Genomic DNA, 17031 nt, shown 5'->3' with positions numbered 1-17031 from the left:
AAGAGACATTCTGGAAGAATAAACATCCAATGAGAGGAGACATAAGTCTGAAAACTAAATTCTGGCTTTTACAAACTTACATTTGGCCTATGTTAAATTACAGCTGTGAAAAATGGACATTCGAACAATGCATAATAAAGAAATTACAATCCTTCAAAATATGGTGGTATAGAAGAATTCTGAAAATATCATGGACAGACTGCGTACCCAATTAAAAAGTATTGGAGACGACTGGAACTCAGCAAATGCTAGTCCTAGATCTTATAAAAAGAAAGTTTCAATTTGCAAGGCACATTTTAAGGGGTTCAATTGGCAATCAGGCATATTTACAGGCACTGAAAGGAAAAGTTGATGGCTGAAGAACATGAGGCCAAAAAAAGATCTTATCTGGGTATCGGGTTGATGAAAAGGGCTATTCCTCCTAAAAGAGCTTAGCAGTGGATCATACGAAATGGGCTGCCTAGGTTGCAAATCTCCAGTAATGGAGATGCCACATAAAAAGAAGAAAGTTAGGTACCTAAGTAAGTGATTTTTTTAGAGCTGCTGAGCACTTGCAGCTCCTTTTGGGTTCAGGTTAATTTTGAATTCTTTCTTAGCAACTCTTCCAATAAAGAAAAGTGTCCTTTCTACTTGAACATCCTCTATTATGGCGTGGGTCTGATTCCTATGCATCTATCTGGTTGTTCACCTATTTATCTCTCTGTGCTTTTGTGGCCTGACTCACTGCATTTCCTGAGCATCCCCAAGTATTAACAGTACAAATAATCACATCTCCTTTTCTTTTCTCTGTAGGAGAACCAGCTTGATTAGTTTATGGCTTTTGTTAATTTTGGTTGTGGGGTGGCTGTATCAGAGTGAATGAGTGGCTTTTGGAGTGTGCAGGTGTCTGCATGCATGTGTGAAGAATTTGTTGAAGGAAAACTAAATTGAAGAAATGAGTTTTGCATTTAGTTCTAAAAGTAATAAAGTCCATGGTCATTCCTGTCTCTTGCAAGAGTTTGTTCCACAGCATATATCCATTTCCTGTGGAAGCTCTGTCTCCCACAGTCACAAGCCTCCCCAATGATTGATCAATCCATTGTTCCAGTGGAATAATCCTTAATCCAAATTCAACAGGCAGTCATGCACATAGGGGGAGATGTGATCTTTCAGGTATTTCCAAGCAATCCCATGGAGGTCTTATGGACAGAGGTCAGGACAGAGACCTTGCACTGGACTCAGAATTCACTGGGGAGCCAGTGCAGAGACTGGAGCACTCAGATGATAGATTCACTGTGATCCATACTGCTGAACGGACAGATTGCTGCATTTTGTAGAAATTGAAGCTTTTTCAGGGTGTCTAGTTTCATTCTTAGACATGAATTGCAGTGACTAACCCTGGAGATTGTGACTGCATCAGCATGGCCTGCTCAGTGTTAAATAAGTTGAGTTGCAAATGTAAGTGAAAGTGTTTTGCTGTCATAACTATTTGGCCATCCAATAGCATCAAGGAGTGAAAAAGGACCCAAAGGCTGCTGAGGAACTCAGCAATTTGAGATCAGATATCCTTCATAGAGAAGGCAATTGCTTAACATATATCTCTTCCTACCAGCATCATCTTAGTCTTGCCTGGGTTTAGTTTAGGCCTGCTTATCTTCCTGCTGGTCTGATGTCAGCTAAGCAATGAGAAGCCAAGAAAGCAGGACAACAAAATGGTTTACATTTATAAAGCTGGGAGTGGTCTGCATACTGCTGGCACTTCAGCCTGTGTTGTCTCACCAGCTTTCTCAGTGGCCTCCATATAGATGTTGAATAATGTGGGGGAGAGGATCAGGTCTTGTGGGAGTGGGTTGGTGCGGTCTCTGGAGGTGGAGGAACAATTGCCCATAAGGACCCTCCGTGGTCAGTCTCAGAGGAAGGAACTGAGCCATTTCAGGGCATTTCTGTTCATCCCTGCAACAGGAGTATTGCTGATCAGTGGTATCAAATGCCACAGAGAGGTCCTGCAGAAGGGGTCTGGATACACATCTCTTGTCTATGGTCATGAGGAGATCTTCCACCAGGGCAAGAAATGCTGACTTTGTGCCATTCTCTGTCCTGAAGCCTGAATCGGGGGGTCCATTACACTGGCCACTCACAGGTGGTGGCAGAGACTGTTTTTTTGCAAACTGCTCAACTGTCAAATTCAGACAGTAGTTTGCAAGGTCTCTAGCATCGAGCAATGGTTGCTTTAGTACTGGTTGTCCTACCGTATGTTTTAGGGTGGGTGATAGATTACCATTCTCAGTCTTTATTAGGAGGGGGCCCAGATACTCTCTTGCCCTCCTGGAAGGGTCAGGTCAGAGCCGCAGGGGTAGCTGTGATTGCTGTCCATGTGTCCATGATTTCTTCTGAGAGAGTCCAAATATTCAGTGTTACTATTATTATTTCTTATTTACACTGGGCCATAGGTGTGCCCACAGTCTGCCAGACAAATAATGCTCATTATTTTATTTGTATTGACTGTCCAGCTCAAGGGCATAAAATACAAAAACCCCAGCAAAAAAATTACCACAGAAAAAGCAGTTCCAAATACAAATAAAAGCTCAGTGCATACATTCTTCCGGCATATTCTGGGGAATGTACATTTACATGGAAATAATAAACAGAAGATCAATTGGAGATAGTTTCTCTCCTCAGTTGTGCAGACCAGGCTCCCATGGGGGTTACCTTAAAAGGGCCTGATTTTCAAAATGTGCTGAGAACCCACACTCGGATAATCAGGACCCTTTAAGGTGTTGCACATTGGGCACCTAAAAATTTCAACATGAAAAATCACTAGTCACTTTTGAAATCCCTGGCCTTAATTACTAAATAAATGTAACAGCAGCCAAAATAAAATAAAATTAGAAAAGGTTCAGTCATTTTATGGTAAAGATAATAAGGGACTTAGCAGTCAAATATTCTTAGCCCAAACTTCCTATTAATGATTTGGAAAAATATTTTATTCTACAATATTATTTTTGTAAGTTGAAAATTTGTGACTATTTCTAGTTTTTGACCAAACCTACATACTGTAAAGTGACACTTTTTGGAACAATGATGCACCTTGTGTGCTGCTCTTGAATGGAAAATATGCAAAGAAGCGCCATTTGAATGCAAAGCTATGTTTTGTGTGGGACTACTTGTCTGAGTGAAGCTTTGCATAGCTCACCAATGGATATAACCTTATAATTAATTTTTAATTAAAATACCTCTTGCCTTCTATAGACGGTTGTTACTATTACATGCTGTATAAAAAGGTCTGTATGTTTTTTAAATTGAATGATGGGTGTTTCATCCAAAGCGCCTCCAATTTGCTGATTTGGGAAACAGAGGAGACATCAAATTGTCATGTTTACATGAATTTGTGCCTTTCTAATAAATCTCCCCCTCACACACACATACCCCTTTTCCTTTCCCTGCCCTTTCTGAACTGAATCAATGGTTTATTAATGATTTATTTTAAATTATCAGCATCTTATTAGAATATACATATTCTATGTCTGAATAATTTTAATTAGGATTATTTTTGTTGGCAAAACTTATAGAAATAAACCCTTATAGCATGAAAATTAATTGGCTAATATTTGTAAATACTTCTATATTAGTTATTAAGAATTTCTTTCAAACAATCAAGAGCTTTGTCTGACAGCTTGGCATTTATTAAATCTCTGATACCTCCATACAAGGGGCCAGATTTCTGTTCTCAGTTGCATCAGTGTAAATTTGAAGCAACTTCGCTGACACCAGTGAGTGTTACATATCTTTAACACTTAATATCTAGCTGCTTATTTAGATGCCAAAGGGCTCGGTCCTGTAAACACATATTGAATAACTTTATTCACCAGAATAGTCCCATTGACGTCTGTAGGTTTACTTGGGTTAGTAATCTTACACATATGCTGAAGATGGTTGGGTTTTGTTTTTATTTTCTTAAGGCTCTCAGGCTCTAATTATGGATTTAGGTGCTGAACTTAAGTACTTAAGTTTGAGCACATTGCCCTTAAACACTCTGTGTCTCTGTTACCACAGTTCAAAAACAGGAATGAGAATTAATAAATGTTTGTACAGTGTCTTGAAAATTAAGGCATGAAGTGGGAGCCAAATATTTTAATAACTGTGCATTAGATTGTGTCACCAGTGTGAAGTTCTGCTTAAAAACTGAGGGCCAGATTCTCTAGTTTGCCATGTTTCTTTTGCGACCCTTACACAGCACAAAGTCAACTTAGAGCAGCTGGACATTTGTATTGGAGAATTCCCTGCAGTAGGGGCAATTTCTCTTGCTACAAAGCAGGCAGAGGCAGCTCCATCACCTAACTGGAGTAAGAGGAGGTGAGGTAGAGAGGGTCTGCATCAGGGGTTGTGGAGGGTGGGGAGGGATATGGGGGAGAACAGCGTGTCAAAGAAGAAGGGAGGGGAGGGATTGTGCTACACCATTCTCAATGCAGGATCAAGGCCCTCACGTAAAATTTCTGCACAGAAAGAATTTTTTTTTAAAAGTCATGGGCATGCAAAAAGAGGTGGCCATAACTAAAACTTTTTGTAAACTTTACTTTAGTAGGCATTCCCAGTGCCTGCAATAATTAGCATCTTTGTGCCTCTATCACAGTAGCATAAATGATAGCAGTGTGATACTTATTAAAAAGATTCCAGTTTCAATAATGCTATGAACATAGTTGTTTATTTTGGGCAATGCTAAAATAATATTAGTGGGAAACCTAGACTAATTGGTCTGTTGCTAAAGTAGCATGCAAGATAGGGAAGCTGAGCTGAGAAGAGTTTTCTGCAAAACATAAATAAAGTAGGAAGTGGGTGCTCGGCTGTAACAAGCACTGTTGCAGCTTCTTTGTTTTACAGCCAGAGCTGCAAGCAAGCTCTTTTTAAAACCAATAAACCTCCCCAGGCTCTCAGACAGAAGTGGCTAAATGTGATTGCTTTTGCTTTTTCAAATGTTTCCTACTAAAACTGAAAAATCTCAAGAAATTTGCAAAATTTAATAAAAAATATTTTAAAAAATCTGTGAAAGTATGCACAATTTTAAGACGGCAAATATTTTGTAATGATTATTGAAATTCACAGAATTAGAATCAGTGAGATTGAATGTACTGTCTCTGCCAAAAAAACAAAAAACAGTGAAATGTTTTTCTCCATTGTTGAAAAAAGGAGGTGCATGAACACTGGGAAATTCATGACAACTACCGCTCATTTTCCAACCTGTATTTCTTTGCTACCTCATTAACAAGTTGGTGACATCCAGCTTCTGTGCACCTGTCTATCTTTTTCTCTTGTTCTCATGACTGTAGTGTCTAGTTCTCCCCATGTATTCCTGGATAAGACACTTGTTGTGTGTGGATTTGAGGAAATGAAAGAGTTTGACTGTACAGCATTTGTGTCTCTGGAAGGATCAAAAGTGAGGTTGAAGAAACAGGGGATGGAGACATTTCACTGTGCACTAGGCATAGATGACTCATGCCTCCCCATACTGGGGGGGCACAATCTAAAGGGGAGGACATGTGACTGCCCCAAGTCTCTCCCACCCCGCCCTGTGGGACACCACGCTCTTCCCACTCCACATTACTTGTGGGGAGCGGGGGCTCTGTCTTTCTCTCCCTGAGCCTCCCTCCTGCACTTCAGCTGCTCTCCCTGACAACCAGATGGAGAGTGGGATGGAGCTACTTCTGCCTGAGAGAGCTGGCTGGGAGGCAGCAGCAGTCCGCTCCCTGCCTGGGTTTGGCTGCCAAGAACAGGGGCCCAGCAAGCCGGAGCTCGCCCTTCTGCCCCAGCATGCTTGGCCTCTGTCCCCGGCAGCCAAGCCCAGGCCGGGGAGTAGGCCGCTGCTGCCTCCGAGCCAGTGTCTCTCAGGCAGAAGACGCTGATGGGGAGGGGCAGGGAGAGGAGGACAGAGACCCTTTTCCTCCCCTCCCCTGGCAGGCCAATCTGGGGAGGGGGTATTTGACCCTGCATCCCCCTCCCCCCCGCGTGTTGCCTCTGCAGTAAAGCTGTTTGAAAATGTTTCCTCTTTTAAACAAAATTAATTTCAAAATACAAAACCTTTTGACCAGCAGTATAAATGGTTGCGGGGGGAGGGAAGAAAATGTTTTTTGAGAACATATCATAAAAATTGTTCCCACCTTCCCAAATTTTGAAATCAACCAGTTCTGCTGTGAGTTGGTTGGTGCCTGATGGGACGTGCTGATCATCTTCATCTTTTCTTTACGCCAGTGAAAGTAGAAAACATTCAGTACTGATCAGGAGTGTTCCACAGCTCACAGGAGCAGGCCTTGCGAGGCAGGTCAAGTGAATGTTTGATCGGGGTGTCCATGGGGGTCTCCATTGTGGTGTGTGCAAAATGAAGGAACACTTTTTTACTAGAACTGTAGAGAGGACAGAAAGATGTTGGAAATAAGGATGAGATTAGTGCAACTAATGAGGAGGCTTCTGAAATCAGTAAAGTAGGGATAAAATGCTGGACTTGATTGTTAGAGAGACATGGTGATGTGGCAATATCTTTCATTGGACCAACTTCTATTGCTGAGAAAGACAAGCTGTCAAGCTACACAAAGCTCTTCAGGTCTGGGAAAGGTACTAAGAGCTTCACAGCTAACTACAAGATAGAACTGATAGTTTCACATAAGTAGTTAGGTTTCAGAATAGCAGCCGTATTGGTCTGTATCCGCAAAAAGAACAGGAGTACTTGTGGCGCCTTAGAGACTAACAAATTCATTTCAGCATGAGCTTTCGTGGGCTACAGCCCACTTCATCAGATGCATAGAATGGAACATATAGTAAGAAATATATATACATACAGAGAACATGAAAAGGTGGAAGTAGCCATACCAACTGTTAGAGGCTAATTAATTTAGATGAGGTATTATCAGCAGGAGAAAAAAAAACTTTTGTAGTGATAATCAAGAATGCCCATTTTAGACAGTTGACAAGAAGGTCTGAGGATATTTAACATGGGGAAATAGATTCAATATGTGTAATGAGTAGTGAGTACATAATAGGCAGGACCATTCAAGGTGAAGTGGCCCATTAACACCTCTGTAGTCATAAGACAAGGAAGTTAGTGGGTTACAGATTGTTGTAATAACCCATAAATCCAGTGTCTTTATTAAGACCACGGTTTTTCATGTCTAGCAAAGTTATGAATTTAAGCTCCCAGGCTCATCTTTTCGAAGTGTCGTACAGGTTTCCTTTGAGGATGAGGACTGATAGGTCAGATATAGAGTGATCACTCTGTGAAAAGTGTTCTCCCACAGGTGACATGGTGTCTGTCTTTTATAATTTTCCTGTGAGAGTTCATTTGAGAGTATAATGATTGGTTTCATCAACACAGTTGTTATTAGGGCATTTAGTGCACTGGACAAGGTACAACATATGGCGTGATAGGCATGTGTAGAAACCATGGATCTTGAAAGATGTGTTGGGTGGGAGGTGTTGATCATTGTAGCAGTGGAGATATGTCTTCAGATTTTGCCTTTGTTGTTCTGGAATGGTCTGGTGCTGCTTTGAGTTGGTGTTTCCTGATCTGGAGGAGCTTGCTTCTGTTGATGAGCTTGAAAGCTTGTCTCTCTCACCAACAGAAGTTGATCCAATAAAAGATATTACCTCACCCACCTTGTCTTTCTAATATCCTGGGACCAAGACAGCTACAACAACACTGCACGGAACTTGATTGTGTCATTTAGGCTGTGCTGCTTCTCCTACATCACTGTGTGGGGTGCAGGAAACTATCACTCGGTATGGCAGGCCAGCTGCATTGGCTGGTGTATAATGGGCTGACCCGTGGTCCTGCTTCCTCTCTGCACCTTTGAGGTGTCCTGGATCATCTGTGGAGGAACAGGGATAGAACATCCCCTACAGTCCCCAGGTGCACAGTAATAAGGTGTCATCCACATGCTGGTAAAAGACTAGTTTTTATTTACTAGTCCCCATCACCTGATATAGATCAGGGGTTACAGAAGGTCAATGTCCACTGATTGCAGTGGCTATTGTTACACAGGGGGCTGCAGTTCTGCTTGGCCTCTCTGTGCAAGCACTTCCTATGTAAACATGGAATAAGGGCCAGGCACAATCTACCCATGGAAGATACAGTACTCCCGGGAGCATCCTGTACCAAAAAAATTAAAATTTGGCACCAAAAATTTAAAATTCTGCACACAATATTTTATCATTCTGCAAAATTCTGTCAAAATAACACTACATAATCACGCCAGTTTCAATTATTTTGGTAATGTATTTCAAAATACCTGTCAGCAAGTATGTCTGTAACAATACAGACACACACAAAAATTCCCTGAGGAGTAGAGAGTTAAAGAAACCCCCCTATGAGAACCCACTTCCTGTTTTTCTGCCCCTTTCCCCGCCCCAGAGTCCAGCTGGGGAGCCAGATACCCACAACCCCTTTCCCCCCCAGAGCCCAGCCACAGGGCCCCCCCAGCCAATACACCTGAACCCCTCCTCCACAGAGCCCAGCCACGCCCCCACCAGGCTAGATACCCTCCCCTCTCCCACCCCCCAGAGCCCAGCCGTGGCCCTCAACCCAGACACCCTCCCTTCTCCCCCTTCCAGAGCCCAAGGAATCAGAGGGAGAAACTGTCTAATGCTCGGTCCCAGGCTTGCACGGAGTTTACTGCGCACTACCGCTTCCTTCCCCCAGGGCATGCTGGGAACTGCAGCTGTCAGAAACCCTCTAGCGTCCCCTCCCTCCCCCCAGCAGTGTCTTCTATGTGCGAGCTGGGCTCTCCCAGATCCAGTGATCCCTACTGGCAGCTAGCAGCACTGCAGCCCATTTCTGTGGCGAAAAGGAAATTCCGCGTGCACGTTAATTTCTGCAAAATTCTGTGGGGCACACTGGGGCAGAATTCCCCCAGGAGTAATACAGGAGTTGGGAACTGCATTTTGAACTGTAGTGATTGCTTACATGATATTGGGTGGTTTTGTTCCAGAACGGTAGGAAGCAGAGATGTGTACTGGTGTTCAGTTGTATGTGAGTTGCTGGTGACCTTTTAAAACAGCTAAGTAAATTATATTCCTCTCCCCTTCACCACCCTTCCAAAAGCCTCTGTTAAGAGAATATGGCTTTTCATGTTGTTTTATCTGTTACATCCACTAGAGCCCTTCACTGGCATAATGTCACTTATTCAGGTGATATAAGTCAGTGTGACGGTGCTAGATCTGGGACACATAACTGGCTTCCTGCACTCAGCCTGCACCCCTGCATCTTCAGCAGTGGAGAACTGAGCCGCCGAATTGCCAACGCCGTGGAAACGTGCGTGCCGCCCTAACAGCACACGGACTGCTCCCCGCCGTCTGCAGCAGCAATTCGGCGTGCTGCTTGGGGCGGCGAAAACAGTAGAGCTGGCCCTGATGAAAAGTGACTGCTCCCCAGACATCGATGACTAATTGCCTGAATTCCCTAAAAGCAAACTTGTTTTTGAATTAGAAAGATGCATAATAATTGGTCAAATATTTACAATCTATGTTTGAGGTGTCCTGAAACTAAAAGTGTTCAAACTGATGAGTTTTATGCAATTTTTGTGAAAAATAGCCACAGTGTTTATGGAAAACAGTCTAGCAGGCTATGACTTTTTGAGACCACCTTCAGCCATGATTTATACCTGAAAAGCAGAGGTTCATAATGTAAACAAAAATCTTCTTTACTCTTATTTTACTAATCAATTTTTATTCCCCCCCCCACCCCCGATTCAGGAAAACAAAAGTCCCTTGAAGTCAATGGAACTTAAGCATAGGCTTAAAATTAAGCACATGCTTAAGTGCTCTCATGTATCAGGTCCAGATTTCATTTTTATTACAGAGTCTGATTCTGAAAGCATATTCACAATGCTTAATAAGAAGTTCCATTAATGCAAATTCAACTATTTGCATAGGAAAGAACCATCAGTGTAAATGTGACAGAATTAGTCCCCAGTGATTCGATTCATTATAAGAATTAGATGAGTTCAGGGAGGACTTGGCTATATTGGCCATGCCCCAGGTGTCCGTAAACGTCCAAGTACCAGAAGCTGGGAATAGATGATAGGGGATGGATTGCTTGAAATTGACCTGTTCTGTTCATTCCCTCTGAAGCATCTGGAACTGGCTACTTTCAAAAGCTTGGTCTGACCTGGTATGGACATTCTTATGTATATAGGTTCTCATATTGCACTCATCACCATAGTATCTGAGTGCCTTCCAGTAGTGCACTAAGCAGTGTGACTACACAGTTATCACGTGTTGTTCTTTCATCCTCTCCCCAGAGGAGATCCATGTGCAGTGGAGGGTCTTGTTGTGGTAGATATTTTGTTTTGTGTTGATATACATATTTCTACGTACTTATGTTAGAGAAGGCAAGGTCAAAGAAGTGCACCTTGCACTCAGAGCAGAAGGTGATGAGTTCCTAGAGGAATTCATTTTGCAGTATCAGACCAGCCCCCAAGATTGTTCTCACTCTCACACAAACAAGCTCTACCCTTGCAATAGAAAGTTCCATTGTACCAGGGGAAGGGTTTAGTTGTGAACCAGGGTCTTCATTCCAGGGTTTTAGGTTTTCTTTTAAATATCCTGGGCCCAGGCCTTGGGGCGCCTTGAAGATAAGGGCCACACCTAGAATTTGATTAAAAATTCTATGAGAAGCTAGTGGTAGAGAGCAGAAGACAGATGTGATGTGCTCACAGTAGCCTGTGTTTACTGAGGAGATGTGCTGCAATGTTCTGTACCAGTGGGAATCTCCTAAGTGCTGAAGGCTTCATTCCAGGTATATCATATTGCTGTAATCTAGCCAAGAGATGACAAAGGCATGAATAACTGAGGCCAGGTCACTTTCTACCAGGATGGGACAGAGCCTCCTAGCCAACTGGAGATGATAGAAAAAATTACTCATGGATGTTGCTATGTGAGAGCTCAGCATCAATGAGAAATCAAAGAGCACTCCTCAATTATGGACTGAAATGACCAATTGTGGGTGTGTATCTTCAATTAGTTAGTGCAGGCAGCCCTCCCCGCGCCCCCCCGCCCCAGCTCATCTCCACTCCACCTCCTCGCCTGAGCGGGCTTTTAGGAGCCCTCAACCATTAGGTGCCCTAGGCGGCTGCCTAGTTCGCCTAGTGGTTGCACCGGCCCTGATGGCATCATGATGGCAAACTTTTCAAAGTATTGTCCTCTGCCCTCCAGCATCACCTCAGTCTTGCTCGGGTTCAGTTTCAGCCAGCTGTTCTTCATCCATGAGCTGATCTTATCCAAGCACGGGGCCATCTTCCTGGTAGTGGTATGGTCATCTGTGGTGAAAGATAAGTGGAGCTATTTAGCTTTTGCATAGTTCTGGCACCTGAGTCCATGTTGTATGACGAGTACACCTAATGGCTGAATGTTGAAAAGAACTGGAGAGAGAATTATTCCTTGTGGGACTCCACAAGTGAGGGGTCTAGTGGTGGAGGTGCGATTTCACAAGTCTTGAGTTGGGACTCCTTTAGATGTGTCCAGAACTTCCTGATGAGTGAGTGTACTGACCTGTGGGAATGCAGCTGGGCTCTTGGTTGGTGGGTGCAGGTGGAGTGGATCCATGCTGTTTGAGGAGGCTTCCCAATGTGTGTGTTTTTTTTCTGTGAAGTAGGATGATAATTCTTTGTAGTGCTTGGTACTTAGCTCTGATCTAGGTTGTAGGTACTCAGGATTGCTGAAGCAATTTACGCCCTGGCCAGTTTCTTGGGGTGGGATTTGCCAGCTTCAATGGAGGCTGAAAGGAAGGTTCTCTTGACCTGTCACACAGCCTCAACACAGGCTTTGAGGAATTTGTTATTCAGCTTTCATTTTCTGACATCAGTGCTAGGCCTTCCACCCTTCTGTCTGGATCTGGTGTAGAACGTCTGAAATCCAAAGAGATCTGCAAAGGAGAGGAAGGAGTCATTTGGTGTGCCAGTGGTTGAGGCTAGTGCACAATGATAATGATTCACCAGGTCCTTGAATGGTGTTGATTTACATGTGCAACCACAATGATATTTCATTAATCCATCTCTTTCTGTTTTACCTGAGCCTTCCCAGCTGACTCCAATTCCATCACTAATAGAGCTCCTTTCCATGCTGTGTATTAAACTTTCCATGCTGTGTATTAAGACTTGCAGAAACAGACAAATATGGAACTGAGGTTAATTCAAAACATCCAATTAAAAAAGAAAAGAAGCAATATTGAAACATCATTATGGCTTAATCTGCAATCACTGTGGACCTGATTCTGTCAGCACTAGTTCCACTGAGTGGTATTTTCCTACACGAATAGTCCCATTAATTTCAATACTAGAATGGAATATTTTCCACCCACATTGGTTTCAGTTTGCACAAGTGTGGATGAGTACACAAGGTGCAAGACAGGAGATAATGAGGTCTACAGAGAGAAAAGAAAAAAGAAACATTCTGAGTATAAATGTGATTACTTAGTATATGTTAAGTGCCAACAGTGTGCTAGTACAAATCACGAAGAGCCGATTTTACAGCTCTTACTCAATGCTGAGCACGTAGGTTCACTAGAAGTCAATAAAGAAATGGTGGGAGGGGAATGTGATTGTGTAACTCAAGACTGCACAAGAGGGCAGAATTAAGGTTGCACAGGGTAAAATAATGAAAAAGCTGATATGGGAGTCAATTAATAAAGAACTAAAGGATAGGGCTATAATTAATGCCAGTTAATGTGATTCTATTGAAAATAGGTCTTGTCAAACAAAACGATTCATTCACTGATGAGATTACAAGTTTGGTTGACAAAGGTAATTGCATAGTTGTAATATACTTAGACTATTGTAAGGAGTTTGGTTTAATACTGCATGACATTCTGATTAAAAAACTAGCACTACACAATATCAATAAAGCACAGAGAGAAAACGTTGGGTACTGAAAAGCTTTCTAATATAGCAGAGAAAAGCATAACAAGAGCCAATGACTGGAAGCTGGAGCCAGACAAATTCAGATTAGAAATTAATCAAAGTTTTTTTAACTATGAGTGTAATTAAGCATTGGAACAAACTACCAAGGGAAATGGTGAATTCTCTATCTCTTGATGTCTTCAGATCAAGAATGTTAGCATGTGTGAACTGGGATTATTCAGAGGTTTATAACTTGGCCAGATTTAGGTGGATTTTCACAGGGACAGCAAAGAACACATCCCTAACCAAAGCAACACATACACACACACAGACACACACACACATACCGCTTCCAAATTAGAAGTCCCTGCTCCAATGAATGACAGTGGCAGAGCTTCTCAATGAAACAATTGTAAAATTTTCTTATCATGAACAAAACAATGTATTTTCCCTAATTTCATTCACAGATACACATGAACCATTGTTGCTAAAACTCTCTAAAAAATTCAGTGTGAGGCAGATGCCTAGCATGGGAAATTTCAACCCATGTTTAAAGTTTGACAAAGTTATATGCAACTGAAAACAGGGTCTTAAAATGGAAAAAAAAATACCAGCGTTAATTTTGGGCTTCACTGTCAGCATCACCTATTATAATTATTTAATGTTGGCTGGTGTGCTGATACTACAGCCTATCATACCGACCAGTATTGCCTAATTGTTTCCTTGTATGTGACGTTCCCCTCTGGTGGTATCTGGACCGGTGATCTGCTAGGGAACCAGTCTTGCCTTGCTCTGCTGTGAGAACCCCCACTCCTGGGCTGTTCACACACAGCCTCTAGCAAGTAAGCTACTCCTTGGATTGTGCATCCGAATGACAGTAGCCAAAATCTTCAGTCCCAGACACAACCCTAGGAACCTCCATCTTGCAGTGTCCAGTTATGCTTGCTGGACACTGCAAGCTTATATGAGTTCGTCAATTTAACAAAGAAATTGATATGTATCAGGCTTGTTATCCCAAGGGGAACCTCTGACACACTTCAAACCATACGCACTGCTTCAGGTAGAATAAACAAATAGATTTATTAACTATAAAGATAGATTTTAAGTGATTTTAAGTCAAAACATAACAAGTCAAATTTGGTCAAATAAAATAAAAGCAAAACACATTCTAAGATGATCTTAACGCTTTCAATGCCCTTACAAACTTAGATGCTTCTCACCACAGGCTGGCTAGTTGCGCTTCAGCCAGCCTCTCTCCTTTGATCAGCGCTTCAGTTGTTTGGTGGTGGTGGTGTCTATAGCTGTAGGTGGAAAAGAGAGAGAGCGTGGCAAATGTCTCTCCCTTCTATCATGTCTTTTCTTCCCTCTTGGCATTGTCCCCACACACACACACACACACTTCAGGATCAGGTGAGCATTACCTCATCGCAGTTCCAAACTGACCAAAGAAAGGGGGGTGACTCTCTCGAGAGTCTAACAGATTATTGTGTTGCTGCCTAGGCCAGCGTCATTTGCTCCTGTCAGGTTGGGCTGGGTTTGTCCCATACATGCCCTGATGAGGTGTGAACTGCCTCTCTGTTCTTGGAGAGTTTTTGCCTGGGCTTGCTTTAAGCCATGAGGATACATTTTCAGCCTCATAACTATATATATATATGAAATTATAACCTATAACATTACTGTAACAATTACTTTAACATCACTATAACAACCATGCTCAGTGCATCATGAGCCTTCGGAGGACACCTAACATGACAAACTTTGCATTGGATATCACACAACCATTTTATAAAGATGAACACGGGGGTGTAGGATGTTCCCCCGAGGTACAGAGCATCACACTGTACCTATCACACTGTACCTACAGAGCATCAAACTGTATCTATCTGTTGTCTCTTATCTTACATTTAGATTGTAAATTGTTTGAAGCAGGGACCATCTTTTTGTTCTGGGTTTGTACAGTGCCTAGCACAATGGGGTCCATGGCTGGGCCTCCTAGATGCTGCGATAATACAAATAATATCTGTCTAGATATGTGTTATAAGACACCATGCACATCTACAGTCTTTAAATAACATGTTAATTTCTGGTTATGTATCCTATTAATGTATTATACAGTATCTAGAGTTTATCTAAACAAGCAATATTTTGTCTTTGGATCATCTTGAGTTGTTAACTAGGTAAATTGTCTTTGTTTTTTTGGTTTTAGGCTCTAACAAAGAAGTTGTTAAACAGGTCTCCCACTCAGTGCTCTCCTCACCTCTACCTCCACCCTCCCATTCTGCTACACAGACGCCGCCTCCTCCTCCTCCTTCAGCTTCTCACCCATCAGCACAAGCACCACCAGTTCCCAGCCTACCTCCCAGAAACATCAAATCCAGCTCTGATCCCTTGTAAGTGAACATGAAATCTGGTTTGCTTATATTTTGCTTTTACTTTCCAGTTCATGTCTATTGTGGGAGACCAACATGCTCAGGCAGTGGCAGTTTAAGGCCAGCTCCCAGGTGTCTGGAGACCCAAGCTCTCATGCCACATTGAGTGTGCTATTAAAGTGACTGAAAGTCTTTACACAAACTATAACGAAACTTGGATTGGGCCCTAGCTGATAAGACCTTCAGCTCAGCTGACTGCTGCCAGCCCCTGGAAATATACTATCAAATCCCTCCTTCCCCCTCTGCAGGTGATGGTGGGGAAAAAACTCCTTCCATGTCCTGAATCACAAAGGTATAAGGGCAGGTGCTCTGTCCTCTCCCTTATGTGTAGGGAGTAAGTAGTCCAGCCAGCAGCAGTAACTGAGAACCTTACTCCAGAACTCTGGGCCAATGGCAGAGGAGAGAGGAGACAGAGAAAGTCAATGGCCACCAGTTGGTGCATACCAGGCAAAAGGGCTGGGGAGAGTCAGTGAGACTGCACACATGAGAGAGGAACTTGGCTCATAGTTTTAAATTTCGGAGCCTCTATTACCCATTGTGGTGCTATTTTCATGCTCTTCTCAAATTTGGCTTGCCAAGTCAGGACCTGCTGGCAGCCAAAGGGTTAAAGGCATGTGTAACTAAAGTGAAAAGGAAAATGGAAGCAGGTTCAGTATTCAGAATAAGCAAGTTTGCGGTAAACAACTTATTGCACACATAGAGTGTCTATCAGACATAAGAGGTTTCTGTCTTACCACACAGCATACTGTATGTTGCTACTGATGATGTGAAAGCACACAGTCTAAAGAGGCTGCTGTTCTTCAACTTGAGAAACATTTTCAGATAGAAAATTCTCCTGAACCCAAACAGATTACTGAGTATGAACTACATTAAGTGCTCCATCTAGTGGCCAGAGAGCAGCTAAACCACAACAGGTTCTGCAGCCTCTATAAAAAGCATTCCTGTACATTCTCCTTCCTGTCTGCTTAAAATTCAAGCTTCTTCTCTTTGCCTGCAAGGACCTGTATAACATGCAAATATATGTTGCTATGCTTATGCATCTGCAGAGATTATTAGTGTTCCAAACCCCCAAACAGATTTCTGACTATACTGTCTGTCTGTCAGTCTACCAAATTACTGTGTTTATACCACACTTGTATATGAGTGCCTTTGGCTCATTTATTTTCTGTTTTTATGTTCAGAGTCAAGATGCCACCGTGTAAAAAAAACAGAGTCATGCTTAATCCATTATGGGAATCTCAACTGTACTTAAACACAGATCTAAACTCTGTATTGTTTAGGGCTGAAAGTGAACAGACTATCCAGTCAATGTCCCAAATACTTAGCACGTGCAGCAGAACAAAGCTAAATGAAGGTGTAATTATAGGAACTGTCTTCTCAGATTTCACATTTTCTTTTCATATTCACAGAAGTCCAGACAATGAACAAAGTTACGATGATGTTGAATTTGGTTCAGATGGTAAGAATACATTTTAACTAATAGCAACCATTTAAGAATTAGGTATGTTGTATTTATAATATAAGTGACTGGCATAAATATGTATGGTGTTATTGAACTGCAAGTCATATTTTGGAGTGGTGTACGTTCTATAACAGCAGTAACCACTCCACAATCAACATAGCAGGCACTTTCTCTTAGAAAGCCTTGTTTTAGCACCCACGTAACTTTGGCTTGGAAGATTTGCTGAGCCTAATAACTTTCAACGCTGATCTGGAATCAGTATTCTTTTTTCAGAGTACCAGAG

At 42.3% G+C, this 17031-nt stretch overlaps 1 protein-coding gene across 5 annotated transcripts in view; it reads left to right on the top strand.

The window, feature by feature from the left end:
- Window positions 1-17031, top strand: part of FYB1 (FYN binding protein 1) — a 121683-nt gene that overhangs the window by 68355 nt on the left and 36297 nt on the right. For all 5 annotated transcript variants that reach the window (XM_045021872.1, XM_045021874.1, XM_045021870.1 and 2 more), the window contains exons 3-4: window positions 15064-15247; window positions 16696-16745. In XM_045021872.1, coding sequence (XP_044877807.1) covers window positions 15064-15247; window positions 16696-16745 — 234 coding nt within the window. The remainder of the gene's footprint in view (window positions 1-15063; window positions 15248-16695; window positions 16746-17031) is intronic.

Source organism: Mauremys mutica, chromosome 6 (assembly GCF_020497125.1).
Source record: "Mauremys mutica isolate MM-2020 ecotype Southern chromosome 6, ASM2049712v1, whole genome shotgun sequence".
In the NCBI taxonomy this organism is placed as follows: Eukaryota; Metazoa; Chordata; order Testudines; family Geoemydidae; genus Mauremys; species Mauremys mutica.
This window is presented reverse-complemented; position numbering and strand designations above follow the sequence as displayed.